The sequence below is a fragment of the Odocoileus virginianus genome, chromosome 3 (genome assembly GCF_023699985.2).
Source record: "Odocoileus virginianus isolate 20LAN1187 ecotype Illinois chromosome 3, Ovbor_1.2, whole genome shotgun sequence".
Lineage (NCBI taxonomy): Eukaryota > Metazoa > Chordata > Mammalia > Artiodactyla > Cervidae > Odocoileus > Odocoileus virginianus.
The window spans coordinates 69,022,173-69,044,756 of NC_069676.1; the positions used below are offsets into that span (position 1 = coordinate 69,022,173).

The window sequence follows — 22,584 nt, forward strand, 5'->3', positions numbered from 1 at the left end:
CCCGTTATGATGGCATGCACCCTTTGTAGAAATTTCCTCTGATCTCTATCCATTTAAATTTTGTGTTTCCCCAAAAGTCCAAATCAAGACCCAAATGCTTGATGAAAACTTTTCTTTTATTCATCCAATAACAAATTAACTTTCCCTTTCTGCATTCAATCACATTTATTGCCTGTAAAATACAGTTTAACTTTTGGTCTCATATATAGCATTGTTTTGTTAAGTTACTTATATTAGTATCTTATTTTCCTAAAGTGATGCCAAATGACATAAAGGCAAGCTTGTTTCACATCTCTTATACTATCAATGCATTGCTGTTTTACAGTAAGTGTTTAATTTCTACTTACTTGGTAAAAGGTTTATGAGTGTACATTGACTTTTAAAAATTAAGGTCTTCGGGGACTCAGTAAATAACACCCTGTTTCCTACCTGAGTTCTGATTGTTTTGAGAAATAAGATAGCAGAGTAAAGGACATGAAAAAGGAGGATATCATCTTTATTACTAATAATGGTGGCATTCTGAAAGGTGGCTTATATCTGCAGACAAGTGGTTCCCAGAGAGTAAACACCAGGGTCAGCCAGTCACCCACCCCGTCAGCAGGCAGCATTGGCTTCCTTCTGCAAGAGTGGAGACTGTTCACATAAAACGTATAGCATGGAGGAACACAATAGCATTTGTGAGTCTAATGGACAGCCAGCATCAAAAATGGAGAAGACAAGAGGAAGCTGTTGAGATAGGCAAGATTAATTTCTCCTTCCACATTCTTCTGTCAAGTTAAATTACTTGTCCTCTCTCCCCTCTCTGAATAGAAGAGTGTGAGAGAAAGGAGAACTTTCAGAAGTTTTGCACTGGTGAAGCTTTCTTCTCATAGATGGACATACCATGAGAGGGGCTAAAGCATTACAGATAGTGCACACTGATAAAGATATTACGCCTCCTCCTAATAATAATAAGGCTCTGTGCTTAGGTGCTTAGTCGTGTCTGACTCTTGGTGACCTCATGGACTGTGGCTTACCAGGCTCCTCTGTCTCTGGGATTCTCCAGGCAAGAATACTGGAGTGGGTTGCCATGCCTTCCTCCAGAGGATCTTCCTGACCCAGGGATTGAACCCAGGTCTCCTGCATTGCAGGTGGATTCTTTACTGTTTGTGCCATCAAGGAAGCCCAATAATCATAATAAATGACTATTCTGTGTCTCTGGCACCTAGCATGATGTCTCATGAGTAGATGCTCAATAGAAATTATTGAGGGACAGTGCCCAAATAAAGCCATATGCAGTCAAACACTTTTCTCTTGAAAAATATTTTGCTTGAACAGTGATGTCTTTTCTCTTAAACAAAAGATTCTCACTAGGATTTTGGATACACTATTAACCCTAAGAGTACCATAAATTACTTTTGACACATGGGCCTTTAGTCAAATAATCAGTTAAGAAGGGAACAGAGTCTAAACCAGTGACACTGTTTTGCCTAAAACTCTTAAACAAGCCAACATTTGAACTGTTCTGTCAAAGAAGCAAATTAGCCATAAGTCTGCAACTGATTTCCTAAGTGACTAGTGGGAACTGTACCTAACCACTTTTGAGAAGATTAATATTTAAACTATATTATGGGAGAATGATCCATAAGAAAGAGTGGTATGATTTAGAGGGTATCAAAATTAAAAGGCAGAATGACAAAGCTATTTTTCAAGACAGGAAATGCAGTTTTTAAACTGAGTATTAATAAAGAACTAAATAATAATAACCATAACAACATTAAACACTATCGAATGCTTATGTTAGGCACCGTGCTGAGGGTTTTATAGATCATATATCTTTTAATTCCCATGCCAAAATTTTTGCTACATGTTATTATTATCCACATTTTCCAGAGTAGAAAAGTAACCCAGCTAGGTAGCAACTTGAACTCAGGCTGTCTGTCCTTAGAGATTCCACAGATCCCAAAGTATCTGACTTCATCTGGAATAGAAAACAAAATTAGGACAACTCCTTAACTTTATTTTAAAAACCATTAATTGGCAATCAAATTGCACATTCCCAGGGCACAAGGTTCTGACAAAAATATCTAGGCGGCACAATCAGAAAGCCCTGTTTTCCATAGTGCTTAAAATGTATTAAATCACAGCACACACAGATGGTAATAAGTTGTGCAAGTGGGAACACTTCAGTACAATATTTATTTAGGAACATAACGGATGTTGTGTCCCTGTCTTCAGAATAAGGCTCATATTCTCCAGGGACCTGCTCTATTGAAAAGGGGAACTGGGAGAGAATTTTCGCTTGAGTGGTGGAGGCTGGAACACTGAACCCTGAAGGAAGTATTCACCAACACTTCTTATTTGTCCAGACACTTTCTGTGGAGTCTCTCTTTTGCATTCTGTTTTTGTTTTACTTAGTTATGACCACTTTCTCACTTTCTTCATTTCCTGTCCTACCACCCTTCCAAAGAAATAGCACTTTTTCATTCCCTGACACCTTGAAATCTAATACAAATTTGTATTGATAAAAAAAAAACAAAATGGGAGACTAATAGTAACTTTTAACGTTTACTGAGAACTTCTGAGCTCTAGACCTTCTTGCAAGTTGTTCACTTGTGTTAGCTCACTTCTGACCACAGGCAAGTGGAATGAGTTTGCAATGATCCCTACTTTATTGGCAGCAAGAGCATTATTAGAGTAAATAAGAAAATGGCCTAAGGCCGTTCATCTGGAAGGACAATTCAGTTCTAGTTAGCAGATTTATAATTTACATTTGTAAGCTTTATGCTATGGCTCTGCCCTCTCCTTCTTGTTTTGACTTCCTAAAGAAGGAGCTCTGGCACATCTTGGTCTAGTGAATTTCAATCATGGGGAGAGGTCAGGCTACACAAGTAGCTACTTGGAGCTGCCTGCAGCTACATGGCAATATTGCAGGGGCCATTCCCAAAACATGGGAAACCAAATATTTCATTCTTGATTAGGTAAGAAGTGTTCATGATCAACTGCTTTTATATCAGTTTTTAATTTTTACTTCTAACAGAGGAAAACATAGAAATTAAAGCTTATTTAATTTTGCTCTTTGTGCATGTGTATGCATGTGCGTGCACATGCACACTTGTGTAACCAGAAGGATATTTGAAAAGAGAGTATCTTAAATAAATTTGGGATCTCATTGTCCACCATTAACACAGGGAAATAAAGCTAGCTCTAAATATGTTAAACTGTAAGCCTTAGGAGCTTGGCAAGTTTTGACATTTTTTTGGAATCTTAGCCTTTGGGTTACATCTTGTCAAAGACTTGATGATAAATATTTTTTATCTTATAGGTAACATTTATTTTATATTCAAAAACCTCCTTGGAGCAAGCAAACAAGTGAACAAATGTTTTAGATTCATGGTAATATGGTCAGCTTAGACATCCTGGAGCCTTGATTTACAAATGACCCTTGCCTCCACTGTTGACCAGGCTAAAGTTTTGCAGCCTAATAAAGTATAGAGCTTATGTGACTGACTCCTGAGTAATAGACATAGATAGCATCACTGTCATAGCCCTGACTGACAAGTTTGTCTGTTGTCCAGAGAAGAGAACACGCTCAGCTCAGACTAAACCCATCCATTCCGCTTCCCTGGCAAGCACTCCTACTCTGGATCCCTTCCTAATGCAATCCACAGGCACTCTCCTCATTTCTCTCCCCATGAAAAACACTATTCTAAGCCCATCCTACTCCTCCACAAGTTTCTCCTATAGCTTCCAAGTCTAAACAGTTTCTCCCTCTGTCAAATTTAACAGATGCTTAACACATGTTTCTAAGTAAATTCCTACGTCACATATCCCAGTGCCTCTCATCTGACACTTCCAGACAGAAAAAACAGTAACTTCTCTTGCCGGCAAAGATAAACTGGTGTCATGTTACACTTTTTATTTCTTATCTCAATCAGCATTTACCGCTATGCCTGGTGCACTATAGACTCTGTTGTTGTTCTTTAGTGGCTAAGTCATGTCCAACTCCTTCAGGACCACATAGACTGTAACTCACCAGACGCCTCTGTCCATGGGACTTTCCAGGCAAGAATACTCGAGTGGGTCACCATTTTCTTCTCTAGGGGATCTTCCTAACCCAGGGATCGAACCATATCTCCTGCATTGGCAGGTGGATTCTTTACCGCTGAACCACTAGGAAAGCCCCTCATTATAGACCAACCAATAATAATTTTTACTTGATCAGTAAGGGCTCAGCAATGCCAAACTAGTGCTCTGAAAATTTTCATTCAAGCTTTATCCAATTTTGCATTAACCCTCGGAAAGAAAGACATAGTAAAATTCATGCCCAAAAAGACTGAACATAGATACTGCTTATTTTACATGCCCTACAGACAACATGTATAAAATTAAAAAAAAAAAAAAAGAAAAAAAAAGCAGCTTTCTGATACATCAGGGTTAGGGGTTTAAGAAAATGGAGCATGATGTTTTTAAGTTAGCTTTCCTTCCAGTTTGGAGCATTCTAAGATTAATGGGGAATATGGTAGTCTTTATTTCAAACCACTGAGTTCCAATTTTAGTGTCAGTGTAGCAAGTCCTGCAAGAAAGATTGATATTATTACCCCTCTCAATTTTAGGAGCTGGTAAATCTCATTGCTTGTTTTCAGATTAGCAGACGTTTGTCTCTGGGTATTGCCATGAAGAATGGTGCATTTATTCAAATAAATAGATTCCCTGGCTATGAATCATGAGGAGCTTCACACCATTTCTCATGTGCCTCATACACCTCAGTTCAGTTCAGTTGCTCAGTCGTGTCTGACTCTTTGCGACCCCATGGACTACAGTAGGCCAGGCCTCCCTGTCCATCGCCAACTCCCGGAGTTTACTCAAATTCATGCCCATTGAGTTAGTGATGCCATCCAACCATCTCATCCTCTGTTGTCCCCTTCTCCTCCTGCCTTCAATCTTTTCCAGCATCAGGGGCTTTTCAGATGAGTCAGTTCTTCCCATCAGGTGGCCAAAGTATTGGAGTTTCAGCTGAAACTCATACACATATATACTCACAAAAACACACTCACATACCTACATACTCTGAATTCTCTTTTTTTTTTTTTGGAAAAGATGCAAATTACCATTGAAATGGATTTCTTGTTTTTATAATCTTCTTCATTGTGTAGAACTGAAAGTCTGTATACATTATTTGTGCAGGAAAATGTTTACTTAGCCAAAAAAAATGGTTACTTAGCCAAAAAGAAGATTATTTCAACATTAGCATCATAGATGTCTTGGGATTGGGGTTTTCAGAGACCATGAGAGGGTCCCTAGAATGTTATACTCTATTTTTAGAACTAAAATTGTCTAATTTAAACATTTTCATGTATGTAATAACCTGTAACATGAGTTCTGTTTTTATTTGCAATATATTCTGTCCCTTTGAGTACTGATATGATGGAGGTGGGATGGAAGTAAGGTACTAAGTTCCTTTCACATATCTGAGAAAATATTCAGCAGAATTTTTCTGACCAAATAATATTTGACATTTTAGATATTTTTAAAGTGATTATGCCAACCAAGGATTCACTTGACACCAATAGGTTCAGGCCACCACAAATTTACTTGTAGAAATATCATCCAGCTCATGTTTTGCTTCTAAAGTTTCAAAAAGGATGCACTGTCTTCATAAGACGTTTGCATTACAAAATACAGCAGAGTGAACTCTTTGCCATTTTCCCAAATTACCTAGGAATATACAATAGATGTATTTTTCCGTCAAAGCTGGAAGGATGAAAGGTTAAAATTTAAAGGACCTATGACAGTACTGCGATTAAATAACCTAATGGCAAGTAAAATCTGGACTCCGGATACCTTTTTCCACAATGGAAAGAAGTCAGTGGCGCACAACATGACCATGCCGAACAAGCTCCTGCGCATCACAGAGGACGGCACTCTGTTGTACACCATGAGGTACGGAAGACTGTGCTTTCCCCCGGGAAGTTTTCTAGACCTTCTCTTCCACGTGTAGATTAGCATCAAGCTGATGGGCCGTTGTAGTCCATCTGGCTTCCTGTTTTCCCTGTTTTTCAAGTTTAATACTTACTCTACTATGAAAACTAAACAGGCTGAGATATTATGCAAGTCAAAGTGTTAAGCAAAATGATTAGACAAAAATGAAGAAGATGTTTACAATGTATATTAACTAATGCAATTTATAGCTCCAGTATATTCTAATTCAATAGAGAAACTTCTCTCTACTATTACTTCATGGCTTCCTGCCTTACAGTAAGGTGTGGATTAAATTTCTAGAAGCTATTTCAAGGTATATATCTGAAAATGTTTCTATTTAAAAAGTGGGGAAAAAAATGGAAAATATAAAAAGTTCAAAATTTTTAAACATAAATTCATGTCGCAGTATACCTATTGAAGTGTATTAATTCACAATGATGCTGTTAATGAGAAAGAATATAAATATTACCAATTTTGCTTAAACTGAAGAGTGCATGTATATTTTTACTTTATAAATATTTCCCCCATTTTGAGATTACTGGACAGCTCAGCATCTGAACCAATCATTCATTTATGGTTAGATGAAAGAAGCATGAATCCAAAAAAAAGTTTTAAATATTTTTAGATTTTTTTTTATTTATGAGAAACTCATTGAGGACTCATAAATGAGGACCTATTCTTAAAGGCACCTGTTATTTCATATCCAAATGACTTGTTGAAATATTGCTTTTGTAGATCTGGCCAGTACTTGCTAATTTAGGCCATTCAGTTATTCCTTTGGTATGAAAAGGTAATGAAGGGAACTCCTAGACTTGGAGGAGTCTGTTTAGAATGAAAGTAGAGTGATATTTTGCCTTTAGAGAAAGCTTCCAAAATTTCTAGCTTTTTATACCCAAATATCCAAATAAGAAACAAAGAAAATATGCTTCAGGTGCCACTGGAGATAGATGTTGGACTCAACTAGTAAAAGTGTAATAGGACTGAAGGAATGAAAAATCCAGAAAAGAGAGAAAGAAAATAGAGGATCAGTGGAAAGGTATGTTGAGAACTTTCTCGATCTTCCAAGCAGGATCTGTTTATATTTGAAATTGGAAATATTTTTCCCTTATAAAATATCCTATACTTGTTTTTGAGCCTCAATCTAGCATGTATTTCTACTAGCTGGCAGTTAGCTGAGGAGGGATTTGTACATACTAAGAAGTTTATCTATTAAAGGTTCCTGATGTGTCTAATATTCTTTATCAGGAACTAACATAATCCCCTTCTCTGAAATGTCTCACAACCTTTGCTAATTTGTTACCACTTTCCTTAATAGTTTGACTTAAGGATATGAGTTTAGTTATTAATTTAAACATTTCATATCTACTTTAATTAATATTATAATGACCTCATGATTTTACTGGTTACAAAGACACCTTATCACATTTCTTGAGTTACCTAATAATATAGATAAAGATATTTTCTGAAACTTATGTGAGGAATTTAGGTACAAATTTTCCATAGTTCCACCAAATGAGATCAAATATATTTCAGTGAATTCCTTTCTTGACTACCCTTTTAAAACATAAATAGAATTCATGTTCCCAGAACATAGGGACTAAAAAGAAGTTCTGCAGAGTCCTGGCTTCCGTTAGGCAGTGGGTTTGTAAATAAAACTAAACAGTTGGAATAGAGTGAAATCACATATAAAGGAGTCTAAGTGACTCTCAGCTTCACAAAGTCTGAGGACAGCACCTCCCTCACCTATCCCTTTGTTGTTTAATGCATTTGGTGCTATTTTAGGGAATGACGTGGGGAACTAGATGGTCCCAGAGACCAGCACTGAAACACAGACATTACCATATGTGAAATATGTACGATGCAGGGAGCTCAAGCCCCAGTGCTCCATGTAATTCTTTTCAGATCCTTTGACTATTAACAACTCAGTATGACACTGCTGTTTGTGCTTTTCGTTCTTGCTTTCTTAATATATTTGCTATAGGTAATAACATCCCAATCAGATTTATCAGAAAGTATCTAATCTACCCTATATTCCTCTTAATTTCCAAGACTGACAGTGAGAGCCGAGTGTCCAATGCATTTGGAGGATTTCCCTATGGATGCACATGCCTGCCCACTAAAATTTGGAAGCTGTGAGTAAAGTTATTTTATTTTTGATTCTTATGAGAGTATGTCTTTAAGCAAGCAACCTCCAATTCATTATGAACGTTAGAGAGACAGATAAAGAGTATCAAGAAAACTTAAATAGTGATTTATTGCAAGTGCTTTCTATAAGTAACCATCTTTACTTCACTATTTAATATCATTTCAGGAAGGGGATTCCCTATCCTCTGGAGTAGAAAAAATGAATTTAACTATTTAGTAGAAAAATTCCATTTTCGTTCAAGTTGTATTCATAGAAAACCAAATGGAATATGGATATGTATGCCTCATAGATACCATCTTCTTTCCAAAAATGGAGGTCATTGTGTTTATTTTATATCATTACTGACATTTCTTTATTCTTAATAATTTGACTTGTTTATCAGATGGAAATATTGGTAGATGGCAAAGGACAATAATTAGGTTTTCTTAATAATGAAGCCTTAACCTAAAGATGATACCAGAAAAGAAGTTAATTATAGTCTTAAAACAGTTTTAGATCTGTTTGGATAGCTCATGAAATTTAGTTACATATTATTGCTGCTGAAGACATCTTAGATAAATTCACTTTGTAATAACTTTCAAGGTTTCTACATCTTTAAAATATGCAGGCACACATTAGAGAAGCTCAGAGAACAGTGGCCAGCAGGTTAGTCTCTCTGGTCCTCCCGTTTTTCTGCTTTTGATTAGCGTGCATGCATAAAGTGAGGAGGAATAATGTATTCCTGGTTTCCTGCAGGGGAGTTACATATAAGGACTGACTCAACTTCTGGACTAACCTAACCAGCTTTCTGTTCTCACTAGTCAGGCAATCTGAGCAACTATTTTGGTGAAGATATGATTCATAGAAGAAAAATAGTGGTAGTGTAGGAAGACAGCAAGCAAAGAAAATAGCAAAGGGCCTTCAGGCTCCTAACAGTACTAATCATGGAGAGACAACTTTCTCTATTTATAAATCTCATTCTATACTAAAACCCAAGGATAAACTACCTACTTCAAAAACTGTCAGCTATACAGGCCATTGGTGATAACTATCCCCTCTCAATCCTTTTCCCAATGTATGTTCTATGCCATGACCTATTACATTTCTTTTTTTTGATTACCAGTTCCATTTTTAATGATAATATTTTGTATTATGTGTTACTTATATGCCAGGAAGTGTATTAAATATTTGTATATGAATCAACTCAGCTAATCTACAAAATAACCTTATAGTTCAAGATATCATACAAAATCAATACTGTTTTTGCCTGAAATGGTACTGATTTATATCTAAAATCCTAATATAACTAATAGTATCCCCTTTTGTCTTCAGAGATATCTTGTTTTAAACATTTAACTATATGTTTAGTATATTAACCAGGAATACTTTTAAGCAGTGAGTATAGCTTAAAAAAAGGGGTCTAAATTTTCATACAAGATATATGAAGGCAAGTGATTATTGGTTAATTGCTGGTTAATTTAGCATCTTAACAAAGATGATGTTTTAAGATATTCTTAGAAGTTCTTCCTGATGACAGAATGTTTGCTGCTATTCCAGCCATTGCCTCCACTTTCAAAATAAAGAAAAATAGGCAGCAGAGAAGAAAGGCATAGTGCCTGTATCAAAAAAAAAAAAAACTTTCCCTAAAATCCTAACAGACATCTTCTCGCATCTCATTAATCAAAGCTGTGTCACATGACCAATGCTAAATGCAAAGGAGGCTGGAGAAACAAGGCACATTTAGCTAGGCACACTGCATCCTGAAGAAAATGGATGAGTGGAACACAAGTAGTGTCTTATATAAGAAAACTGAAATTTAAAGACAAACAAGTAAGCTGTTTTCTACCTCAGAGCCTTAGCATGTGCTCTTTGCTCTGTCGCAGTTACCTTTCCCTTGTTTCTTAGCATAGTTGGTTTTATTTATCCCTTACATCTCAGTGTAAACATTAGTTTCTAGGACCTTTCAAAATATGTATGTAGTCCCATCAGTCTTTTTGATCATAATACACATTTATTTTATACCATTTATCACCGAGATAATTGTTAGTTTTAACATTGTTATTATCTGGAGACTGTAAACTCTTTGAGAGCAAAATCTATTTTGTTCTGCATTTTCTAGCACAGAGCCTAATAAAATGTAGGCACTCAGGAAGTATTTATTGAATGGGTAAAGAATATAATCAGGTTTTAAATATCTGTTCAGTACTTAAGCCTCAGAAAAGAGCGTTTAGGGACTCTGGAGATTTAAACCTCAACAGAGAAGACATACATTGAATAGTGGGCTCAGATGGCACATGCTTGGTGGGAAAGAGGGCCAAGGTGAGCCGCTGTGCCTGCCCGTGCTGTGGGAAGTGGCAGTGGTTGGACACTTACCGTGTAGTCATTTCTCTAACCTGGCCTACCCAGCATATTTCAGAGATGAAGAAGTTAAGGCAAAGTGATCTGGAAATGTTTTGACTCAACTATTAAAGGAAACACCTTGCCAAAATCTCAGAGAAGAGAATAAGGAAGAGATAAGCAAGATAATTTTGTGATAATTTATTAAAGCACTATGTAGTAAAAGATTTTAAAGTACTTGAAGTAACTTCATGCACATGTTGATAAGAACCAAACTTGGAAAAGCAGATGACTTCCTTACCACTCTCCATGAGATTCTGAATGTCAGTGTTACATTACACTTTCTGCCTGTTAGGGATAACACCCTTTGTATAAGGCCAGATAACTCGAAGATAATATATGGAGGCAGCTGACATCTTTTAACTGATTTCTGAGGAATATACAGTATAAGGCTTTGATTCTAGAAAAAGTAAGATCTAGGCAAGTGCTAGATGTAGTAAGGATTTAATAAATGATCGTTTCCTGAGTGATTACCAAGCAGTGTCTTATAAACAAGAAGAGAGGGAAAGAATTATGAATAATAAATAACTTTAGAAATTATTTAGTGGACCTGCCTCATGCAAATGAAAAAACAAAGGCTCATAAAACCTGTGACAGTGTCAATTAGCAGGTGCCCTTTTGATACTGTCTATGCTGTCTTTGTTTTTTTTTTTTAGTTTATTTAGAAGTGTTTATTGAATTTGTTACAGCATTGCTTCTGTTTTTGTCATTGTTCAGTTGCTAAGTCATGTCTGCTTCTTTGCCACCCCGTGTACTGCAGCATGCAAGGCTTCCCTGTCCTTCACTATCTCCATGACTTTGCTCAAACTCATGTCCATTGAGTCAGTGATGCCATCCAACCATCTCATCCTCCTGCCCTCAATCCTTCCCAATATCAGGGTCTTTTCCAATGAGTCAGCTCTTCGCATTAGGCGACCGTAGTATTGGAGCTCCAGCTTCAGTACCAGGCCTTACAATTCTTCTGCACTCAGTCTTCTTTATGGCCCAGCTCTCACATCCATACATGACTACTGGAAAACCCATAACTTTTGTTTTACCTTTTGGTTTTTTGCCCTCGAGGCATGTAGAGTCTTAGCTCCCTGACCAGGGATCAAAGCCGCAACCCATGCATTGGAAGGCCAAGTCTGAACCACTGGACCCACCACGGTAGTCCCTTCTCCTATCATTTAAAATTTTTTTCTTATCTACTGATTTATTTGAAATGTGAGCTTAACATTTTTGACTAAGTGATTGAAGACTTTCTAACCTTTTCTCTAGGCTGAAAAGTGTCAAATCAAAAAAGTTTTTATAGGTCCTACTTCTCAGATACTGACACAAAGGAATAGTAAGATGTATCACCTATTGTGGAGCTTTAGGTTGAGGCTTTAGGTGTATCTGTCTTCTATATTTAAAACAAGAAATTTCATCATGTGAATTTACTCTACATTTTGGAAGATTTCTATTAAGAGATAAAGACAATGAGTAACCACCACTTTGACAACAATAGCATATTTGTGGTGGATTTCATACACAATGGAGTTTCTAAGAAACTGCAAGGAATGAGATACTGAATCATTTGATATAAGTTGATAGTAACATTTTTTGTTTCCCTCTACAACTATAGTAGCAGCCCATTGGCAACGCAAGACAAAGTATAAAAAGACAGATCTAGGCACTGTTGCTAATGACAGTGCAAAAAAGTCACAAGAGCTCTAATTTGTCAAGAAAGGACACCGGTCTAGAACAGGCTTCATCATTACTTACATGACCACCAGTTATCTTTGCTTAGCTTTTGAGAGTATAGTAGAGATTTTTTTCTCTAGAAAATTCTTGGCAGCAGTGGAGTAGAATGAATAGCATTCTATATTCTTATACTGGTTATCCTACTAAGTAACTGTGGTGGTGTAGTCTGGTTTTCCCACAAATTAACTGTGGTAGTGGTTGAGTCTCTTAAATTGTGTCCTACTCTGCAATCCCTTGGATGATAGCCCACCAGGCTCCTCTGTCCCTGGGATTTCCCAGGCAAGAATACTGGAGTGGGTTGCCATTTCCTTCTGCACAGGATCTTCCTGACCCAGGGATTGAACCCAAGTCTCCTGTGTCTCCTGCTTGGCAGGCAGATTCTTTATCACTGAGCCACTTAAACAAAAGGAGATAAACAATGTGACTCTAAAGTCCTTCCACATTAACATTCAGTGATTCCAGGTACCATAAGCCCAGTATGTCCTCTTTGGTGAGACCCTTCCATTTGACAAACAAGTTTGTCAAAAGAGTGGCAAAACATATGGACCATTTTCCATTCTTCCCTTTTAGATGCTTATACAAGAGCAGAAGTTGTTTATGAGTGGACCAGAGAGCCAGCACGCTCAGTAGTTGTAGCAGAAGATGGCTCACGCCTAAACCAGTACGATCTCCTTGGACAAACAGTAGATTCTGGAATTGTTCAGTCTAGTACAGGTAAGTGCTATTTGGTAACTTTAGATAGGGAAGAAGGAGCTGAAAAACTTTTTGTAGAAACTTGCAAATTCAGTTAAGTCCTTCAATAACAAAAGTAAGGAGAGTGAAAAATTACAGTAAACTGGGAACAGTTAGACTGGGAACTAGTTTAACCTCTATAGACCTGTGATTTTGAATTTGACATGTCATGCCGTTTGATCTCTGGTTTTTCATTTGTTTGTTTGTTTATTTACAAACCAAAGAATTGGTTCTCTGTGATCAGGGTAGCACTGTATTTAGATATGTGAACTCTTAGAGAAGAATATATGGGTTGAATACTTCTCCAAGTTGCCAGTTAATTGCGGTCACCTCATAGGGTTGTTGGAAGGAATAAATTATATCCATGAAGAGTAAACTATCACACTTTGGGCACATAAAAAAAAAAAAACTCTTGATAAATGTTAGCTATTAATATCATTTAGGACCCTTTTATTGTCACGATCAATAAATCTTGGTAAATTTGTAACAGTAGTCATTACACATAGGATGCCCAAACACCTTCCCCATCTCACTTCCTCCACACCTAACTTCATTTGTAACTCTAGCCAGGAACCTTCCACAGCTAAAACCTACACTGATCACTCTACTTTGGAATTAAAAGTGGATGGACCGCCATCTCTCCTGGTGTTGTAACTGTTTTACCAATGAAATACTCAGAATTAGATCAGATTTTCTATCAAGCAGTCAAATCCAAAATTTTAAACTTTTGAAGTTGTTTCAAGAAATAAGATGAGTTTAGTTATTCAGGTATCCCTTTTGTGACTAACTGATGTGATCATAGGGCCAGATAATTACAGATAAAATTTGTGTCCTAAATATTAGGAAAACTTACTCCCTCAATCCCAATATTTTTAATTATGTTCAATTACTGAAAGCTTAGCAAGGGTCAACAATTTTGCAACTGTCTTTTAATTTTGAAATTCATTCATTAACTTTGATTTGTAATTTCTAAAAAAAAAAGAAAGAAAAGAAAGAAAGTTAAATGATAAGTAAGGGCAGAATTGCTCTTTATCTCAGAAAATTTTCTCCCTTAAATTTCAAACTTTATATTAGGACCATGGTCATAATCTGATCATTCTAAATTCAAGTGATAGGTCAATATATCTTACTCTGATTATTGGATAACCACTGCTTAACAGGACTTACCATTTGCTCACTTTATAGCATCCTTGGTTACTCTAGAAGTTGAAACGTTTATGTGTCTTGTTTTGAAAAATGAAATTATTGTTCTCTATTGTGCTTTATCTACCTTAGAAATGCACATGGCATACTGGGAATGTGATAGGCTTTGCAGTGAGAAAGATGTGCGCTCAAGTCCTAGTCCTGCCACTCAGAAGCCTGGTGACATTGAGACGTTCACTTATCTAATTAGAAACTGTTCTCTTCTAAGAATGGGGAGCCTCTAATTTTGTATTAAAGATAAGATAATATCAAATGTTAATCAGAGTGTTATACAGTAGGTGCTCAAAATGGTATGTTATAGCTGTTGTTATTGTCCTAAAGATATCCCAGGACATGCAAAATACTGAAAATTTTTCTTTTCTCACGAAGTTATATTGGAAAAGATACTAAAATAAGCAGTGTTTACTTTTAAAAACTGAATGCTGTAATTGACTTGATATTGTGACAGGCACTACAGTCAATGAGAGACAAGACACATATCCTGCTTTCATAAAATCTGAAGTCTAAGGGAAGACAAACACGTAAACTATAATTATCAAAATGGGTGATAAGTGCTGTGATTAACATTTTTGGGACGGCAAGTCCTTCCTGTCTTCTGTGTCCCTATGATTTACTATAGTATCTGAAACAGAAGAGGCATCGAGTAAATATTTTTGAATTAATGAATAAAAAATTAGTGAATCCAGCCTGGGATAATCAAGGAAGGACTGCTTCAGGGGCTGACTTTCATTTTGTTAATATGCATTTGTTGAGTCAAATAATTGCTATTCTAGTCCAAGGCATTCAGAATAATAGACCTAGAACTTCCCCTCAAGAAATTCTCTCCCTACTATCATTAGAATGGAGGTTGGATGATGTTCAGGAAACTGTATTTCAAGTGCAGTAGCAATAGGACAAGTATATATGAAGGTTGTTGGGAGGAAGGGATGCTTCCACTCTATTCTAGTGCCAATCACCTTGATACGGCACAGGATCCCTCTTTATGTTCTAGTTCCTATGTCTGCAAAATAAGTGGCTTAGTCTGATGAACTTGGAGGCCTTTTCCCTTCTGGTTTTCTAAGCCAGCCTACCTACATTCTTGTTACTCAGAAAAGATAAAGAGTCATAAAAGGACACCAGGTGAGAAAGAAGGGTCCAATTCACCACCACCAAGCTGGCTGGACCTCATAAGTTAGGTTCATTAAAAGTCATCATTCTGTGTTGGAGCAGCAAGTTTATCTGTACAAAATAAGAGTGTGTCCTTGTCATTTCTATAGAATATGGAGGGAGGAGGAGGAGAATAATGAGCACATTCTCAAATGTAGGAACTCAGTTTGATGTGGTTTTCCACTCCACAATAAAACCCTGAACTACACTTCCTTTGGTTCTACATTTGCGCCTCAAAAACCCACCTTAAAAGATTTCCGTGGGAAGAAACAAAGATCTTTTGTAAGGCCTTCAACCCCATATTCACATCTCCTATGAGGCAGCTTATGGCTTTGAGTTTGGTACCATAAAACATGGGTGACAGCGCACTCAGAGAGGTCTGTATGGGCCCTCACGTCCTTCTAACAGGAGACCAGATATAGTCACACACACACACAGTGGAAGTGGGTTAAACACACAGTTCCCTGGATATGATCAGCTATGCACTTGAAGCCTAGAGAATGCAAAGATCATGACAAACCAAAGGCACAGATAATCTAGCAGCTTAGCTTCTCCCCACTAGTCCTTTTCATAATTGACCATATTTAGCAAAATGGACCAATTTGAATGTCCATTAATAAAAGTGTCATTAGGGCAGCAGTCAGTTTTTTACTAAGAGAAAGAGCAGGGAGCTGATACTTGCCATGTTGCACACAGCTATGAATTTGCATCCTTGATGTTATTTCAGTTTTTGCCACAATATCCACTGCTACTGGGCTTCTCAGGTGACTCAGTGGTAAAGACTCCACCAAGCCAGCGCAGGAGACATGGGTTCAGGCCCTGAGTTGGGACAATCCCCTGGAGAAGGAGATGGCAGCCCACTCTAGTATCCTTGCCTGGGAAATCCCGTAGACAGAGGAGCCTGGCGGGCTACAGTCCATGGGGTCACAAAAAGTCAGACACGACTGAGCAACTAAACCACAACATGGAGCCTTGACAACATCAAGCTAAAAGACAGTGAGTGTTATCATCTCCCTGTTTCTGCCAAAAGATTAGGAAGGGTGACAGATAAGTGCACATACATTGAGAATCATTAAGTAAAGAGCAGCATTTGCTGCCTTAAAATTCTCTGTGAGGAGAGAAGCAGTTCAGGCCACCTTCTAGAACGTGTTGGCCTGCAACCAGCACATGCATGAACACACACTCACAACACCACCACTGACCCCTTTCATGTCAGATACCTCTAGATCACTTCAGTGCCATAGGAGGGAAAATATGAGGCTCAATCTAGTATTTGTACTTGTTTCAGTGCAAACATATTAGAAAGACAGTCCATTCATTGGAATCTGCCATCAATCTGTGGGGGGAAATGAGTCAAAGACTTAGTCTGAAGTGCACTCATTCACCTGGCAGGACAAAACTTGTTTCAAGGACACAGAAGGATGAGTCCAGTCAACTTTCAAATCTGATGCAGTTCTCTGTTATCCACTCATTTGTTCCCTTCAACAATTTTCTCCTTTACTGTGTCTAACACTGTGAATGACCTAGAGAAAAGAGATGAGGGACACACACTTCCTGCTCTCAAGAAGCTCACGGTTGGGACTTCTTTGATGGTCAAGTGGATAAGAATCCACCTGCCAGTGCAGGGAACACAGGTTTAATCCCTGGTCCAGGAAGATCCTACATGCCTTGGGGCAACTAACCCCTGTCCACAGCTGCTGAGCCTGTGTGCTAAAGCCTGTGCTCCACAGCTAGGGAAGCCACCACAACTAGAGAATAGCCCCTGCTCTCCACAGCTAAAGGAAGCCTGTGCATAGCTACAGAGACCCAGCACAGCCAAATTAATAAATAGATGAGTAAATAAATAAATAATTGGGGAAAAAAATGAAGCTCAGGGTTGAGTGATTTAAGTACCTAACACTCATTGAATTGGTCTAATCCTCACAACAGTCCTAGGATGCTTGTATTATCATTTTCTCCATTTTGAAGATGGTATATAATTGAGGTCCAGAGAGGTTTCATAATTTTTCCAGGGTCACACAGCCAGGCAGTGGCAGAACTGGGATTTGAACTCGGGAAATCTCACTATAGCATGTATGTTCTCAACCATATGAAACACTAGTAACAGGCAGGATAGACAAGTGTAAAAATGCAACAATATGGTATGTCTTGGAGCATAAAAGACGGATTCTGGAGTATATTGGGAGGTTTTGATTGCTGGTTTTACAATGAATTAACTGCATGACCTTTGTTCATCTTTTCTCTTGTACTTTGGAGATAATCAGAGGATCTACTTCTTTGGGGTACTGTGAGATTGAAATGAGAAAAATGCATGTAAACTGATTAGCAGAGTTTCTGACATGCACAAATCATGTAATAAATATTAGCTATTACTATTAATAATGATGAAGTTAATATGTAAAGTCTATATGATGACACTTAAGAACTCATTTCTGCTTGAAATATCAGGGAAGCTAGTTTGAAACTAGATCCCATGCATGGCCCCCTATCTCATTCTACTACACCATGTTTTGCTTCCTAAGTAATTCTTTAAGGAAAGCCCACATAAAAATTATAATTGTAATTAAAGGGCATGGCAATGTAACTTATATAGAGCAGCAAAATTGTTAAATTAGTCATTAGGTATAAGAATAATATCACAGCTATAAAATAAGAAGATGTAATAAAAATGCTTTTTCAAAATGGAACAATGATGACTAGAAAGTCATATTTACCTAAGTCAATAGATACTATTGTGATTAAAGGAAACATAGGTGAGATTTGCCTAATAAGAATGTCTCTTCTTTGTGAATGACTATTATTTATCCTTAGAACAGATGACTAAGAGAAATTGTAGGATCGTATTTCCTAGAGACAGTCTTCACTGGATGAGTTAAGGATGCCTCAGCAGGGTCAAAATGAATGAGGAAAGCAACTGTTTTCACTGACCAGGGAGCAAAAGTGGTGATGGACTTTCTTCAAAGGGGCCTCAGGGCCCCTATTTTTGCAGCTTAGTACATAATCTCCAGAGAAATAATATAACTATAAAATGTGAGAACAAATTCATAGAAGGGAAGATACAGAGGGAGAAGACCTATACAGTCGTCTGGTCAACCTAAACATATTTCAGATGAGGAAACAGGTCTAGAGATGTAAGTGGCCTAGGACTATAACCATTGTTTCATTATTGCTATTTAAGTATTCTCTGAAGCAGATAGTTTAATATCCATGAGCCCCTCCCTCAATGATATTTTTGATTCCTCATCCCTTTGAAAAAGGTAGCATCTTTGGAAAACACAAAAGTTTAGAACACTTGAAAAGCTTTACAAGGAATCAGTGTCCACTACAATTTTGTTAAAGAAATGAATGGTGGATTTCTTCAGCTAGAGAGAGAATATATTTCTATCTGATTTACCTTTACACTATAAATCTGCCTGTGACTCAGAATTTTTTAGAATAATTTTCACATCTGTTATTTCATATCATCCTCAGAGAATCCCATGAAACAACAAGCACACTATCATTTCTATTCAACAAGTGAGAAACTAAAGTCAAATAAAGTTAAGCAAGGGATCTACTCTAAGGAACTAACATTTGGGAAAATAAAAGTTGGAAGCCAGATATAAAGAAATCTGCAGTGTTGCTTTACAGAATTATATTCCTGCTTCTTTTCTTCTCTCTCCTTAATTTCATATTGTAATGCATCAAAAATGTTGTCTCATCTAATTTACAAGCTTCCCTTGGGGTTACATGATGTGCAAGGATATTTGAATTACAATTCTTCTTGACTGTTGAATCAGAGGGAAATAATTTGACATGCTTAGTGCACAAGTACTTGATGTCTAGAGATACTCTTTCAATCCAATTTAGGTGACTTTTTTGTTGCAATTTTCTTTCATTTTTAAACTGTTACAGTGTGATTCTGATTTTGTCACTTTTCCTTTTCTTATTTAAATGTTACTGATGGAAATAATAAATAACAATCTACAATAGAGATAGAGAAGAGTTTATTTGAACCAAACCATGGACTATAGCCTGGGAGACACAGACCCAAGAAGTACTTGAATTGTGTTCTGCCAGGCTGCAAAATGGGGGATGCTTATAAAGACCAGAACCACAGTATTACATAAGTTGTTTTCAAAAATTATAATTGGAGCTGGCAAGAAGTAAGGGTGCTTGTTAAGTTAGTGTTGGTTAGGGTCTGAAATATTACATGGGGAGAACTTGAAGCTATAATGTTGCAGCTGGCCACTGCTGGTAGATATTGTTTTGAGAATAGCAAGGTGGCGTCCTTAAGTCTGATAGAGTTCAGAAAAGTCGGGTTCTCAGTGATATGAGAATGTATGTAAAACCACATCCACAGTAGCCAACCAGATCCATTTTGGTTGTATGAACCTCAGTTATTCCATTTAAATTTTTAAATGTATTCTTTTCTTTAATGGTTAAAGTAGATATGCAATGTATGTTTGATAGGCCACAAGGCAGGCTGTTCTAGTTAGCATCATGTATAAACCAAATCATGTATAAGCCAGAATGACTTCCCCATACCTCAATATGTAAAAATTTCTTCCATCATTTTATACCCTAACTTCTTAAATTTTATTTAATTTAGGAAGGTTATTTCAATAGATTTGAAGTTTTCCTCTACTTTCGCTAGTTTGTTAGAGAGGAAGTGGTTTATAAAATAAACACGAAGTCAAATAACAGCTCAGCCAAAAAATATTCTTTGCAGAATCTTCCCAAAATGTCACACTGTGAACAACAAAAGATGATAATGGAATATATATAGACACTCATTTTTATGGCATTACATGAGAGATGGATTTTTTTCCTTTGAGCTGGTGACATTTTTCAGGCTACAACTGAATGAATGATTAGGAATAATAACGCCTACTCCTAGGAGGTGAGGTGTAACCTGTGTCTACCCAAGACTACATTTTAGCAGTCTCAGGAAAAAATTTTTTTTGGTTTGTTTTTTTTTTTTGCTCTTTTTTTTTAAAATTTGAATCACTTATTTCTTTCAGATGACCTTGGAGACATTATCCAAGTTATCTACAGAAAAATAGGAATAAATTAGATAGCGTTTTATTTACCTTTCAAAAAAGGGATGCTAGTAGGTGTTAACTAGAGTGAGTGTTCTTAAATCTCATGCATCCCTTTTCATCACAGGCAAGTACTGAACATTTAGGATATATAAAGCCATGCCATAAGGACCTCCCTGGTGGCCTAGTGGCTAAGACTCTGTGCTCCCCATGCAGGGGACCTGCCTTTGATCCCTGGTCAGGAAACTAGATCCCACATGCCACAGCTCAGAGTTCACATGACACAACTAAGATCTACTTTTCCAAATAAATAAATATTTTTTTTAAAGCCCATGCTATATGTAAAGAACTGTCTCTCTTCTTAACTATCTTTAAGTTTGGTGGAAGGGTATAAGCATATAAGTAGCTAAAATAAAATGCATACAATATAAATGTAAACAGAAGCTGTAAATAAATTTGAAGTTACTTAATATTAATCAGTAAATGGCAGGTGTTATCCTTAATAACAATCATGAAAGCACAAATGAACGCAGAGATGATTTCCTGCTATAGAGAATATAGGGAGCATTTCTTCTACCAATACTGCCACCAATTCCAACTGGAGAAATGGGGGGAAAAAAATGGAGAAAGGAACTCAAAGTGTTTTAAAACTCTAATGTAGCATGATCTTCATGAGAGCCCTCATTCTTTATCCCGCAATATACTTATCACTATCTTTATAAACAGAGAAATTGAGAATCAGAGAGTTTAAGGCTGCACAACAGGAAAGTAGTATAGCTGGGTTTTGAACCCAAATTCATTTGCTTCCAAAGCTAACAAACTCTCCTCTACAGTAACTTTCTTCCTATTCTACTATGGACTGAATCCCACCCATAGATAAAGGAAATATTCAGCTATAGAAGAGGTCAAAATGAGAAATTTTTAGGTCCAAATACTGAGATATAAAAATGTGTGGTGAGACACAAGATGGAATACTGAAATGCGACCAGAGCTAGGTGTGGAGAGTCTTGAATGCTGGTTAGGGAGGTGCTTGTTAGTGCGTGGCACTGGAGACATTGATTGTCACAGGGAGGGGAGAGAGAACTGTAACGGCATCTAGGGGCTAAGAGGCAAGGTAGGTGACGACCTGTCCTACTTTACACAAGACAGTGCCCACAGGATATCGTTAGCACTTCTGAAATGTTCTGGAAAGAGCTGAGGTTGAGAAACCTGATATAGATAGTGGGAATCCATTATGGTATTTTAAGATATGTATATATACTTTAAAATGATCATTCTGACCCCAGAACTTACAGAAAGTTGGAGTTAGGACAGGACTGGACACCAACAAGGCAGTTCACAGATGATTGCAGATTTACCTTGTAAATCTCTAAAGATGTAAGTGTTGACCATGAGATAAGAGAGAGACTGAGAGATACTGCACAGGTGAAATTAAAATTGTGATGAGCAGTTGATTTGTTTCTCTCTCTTTTGGAAGCCTTACTTAACACCCAAATTCCAGGTTTTTAGACTGAGTGGATAGACAGATGAGTGTGCCATGAATTTAGAAATGGATGCTCAGTGGAAAAGAAGCCCTGCTATATGCCAGTCATTATTTTTTATGAAAAGGTTTAAATACTATCACTTATGAACATATTTAGTTGGTGATAACAATGAAAAATCACTATCTATGAGTTATCCAGTAGATATTTAGAAATGCAGTGATTTTGAAAGCAGTGTAACTTAGAGACATAGATTCCCACAGCCATCTGGATAAAAATGATATTAGGAGCAGGGGTGAGGAAGAAAGTTTCTTATCAGAGGTAAGAAAAAGACGGAAATGACAGCTGAAGACAGAACTATACCAGGAACTTCTGCATTTGCTTTGCAGAAAGATGAAGACCAGTGCCAGAGAGACAGGAAGAACTTAGTACTCTATGGCTGAAATAACCAGTGAGTTAGCAAAAGAAACTGAAAATGAGAGAGAAAAGGAGAATGTGACTCTACAGAGTAATATCAAGATGGTAGGCGCATTCAGCATTGCTCAATTTTTAATCCTCAAAGAAGGTGGTGGTGGACTTGAAGACTGAGATCTCCTTTCAGATTGAGATGTTCAGTTATGGATACTAAGATCGTGGGCAGTTTTAACCATATTATAGCAGCTGAAGCTGGATGGTCATGAGCTGAGACATAAATCATAGGATGAAGAGAGAAAAGTTTTGAGTTGAAGAGAAGGAGGGAAATAGAAAGATGTGAATACTAAAGAAATGTTTTCTTAGTAAGAATATACCTAGTTCT

General features: G+C 37.1%; 1 protein-coding gene across 2 annotated transcripts in view; it reads left to right on the top strand.

Moving 5' to 3' along the window:
- Positions 1 to 22,584, top strand: part of GABRA1 (gamma-aminobutyric acid type A receptor subunit alpha1) — a 56,928-nt gene that overhangs the window by 21,328 nt on the left and 13,016 nt on the right. For both annotated transcript variants that reach the window (XM_020901352.2, XM_020901359.2), the window contains exons 5-7: positions 5,702 to 5,922; positions 8,011 to 8,093; positions 12,776 to 12,919. In XM_020901352.2, coding sequence (XP_020757011.1) covers positions 5,702 to 5,922; positions 8,011 to 8,093; positions 12,776 to 12,919 — 448 coding nt within the window. The remainder of the gene's footprint in view (positions 1 to 5,701; positions 5,923 to 8,010; positions 8,094 to 12,775; positions 12,920 to 22,584) is intronic.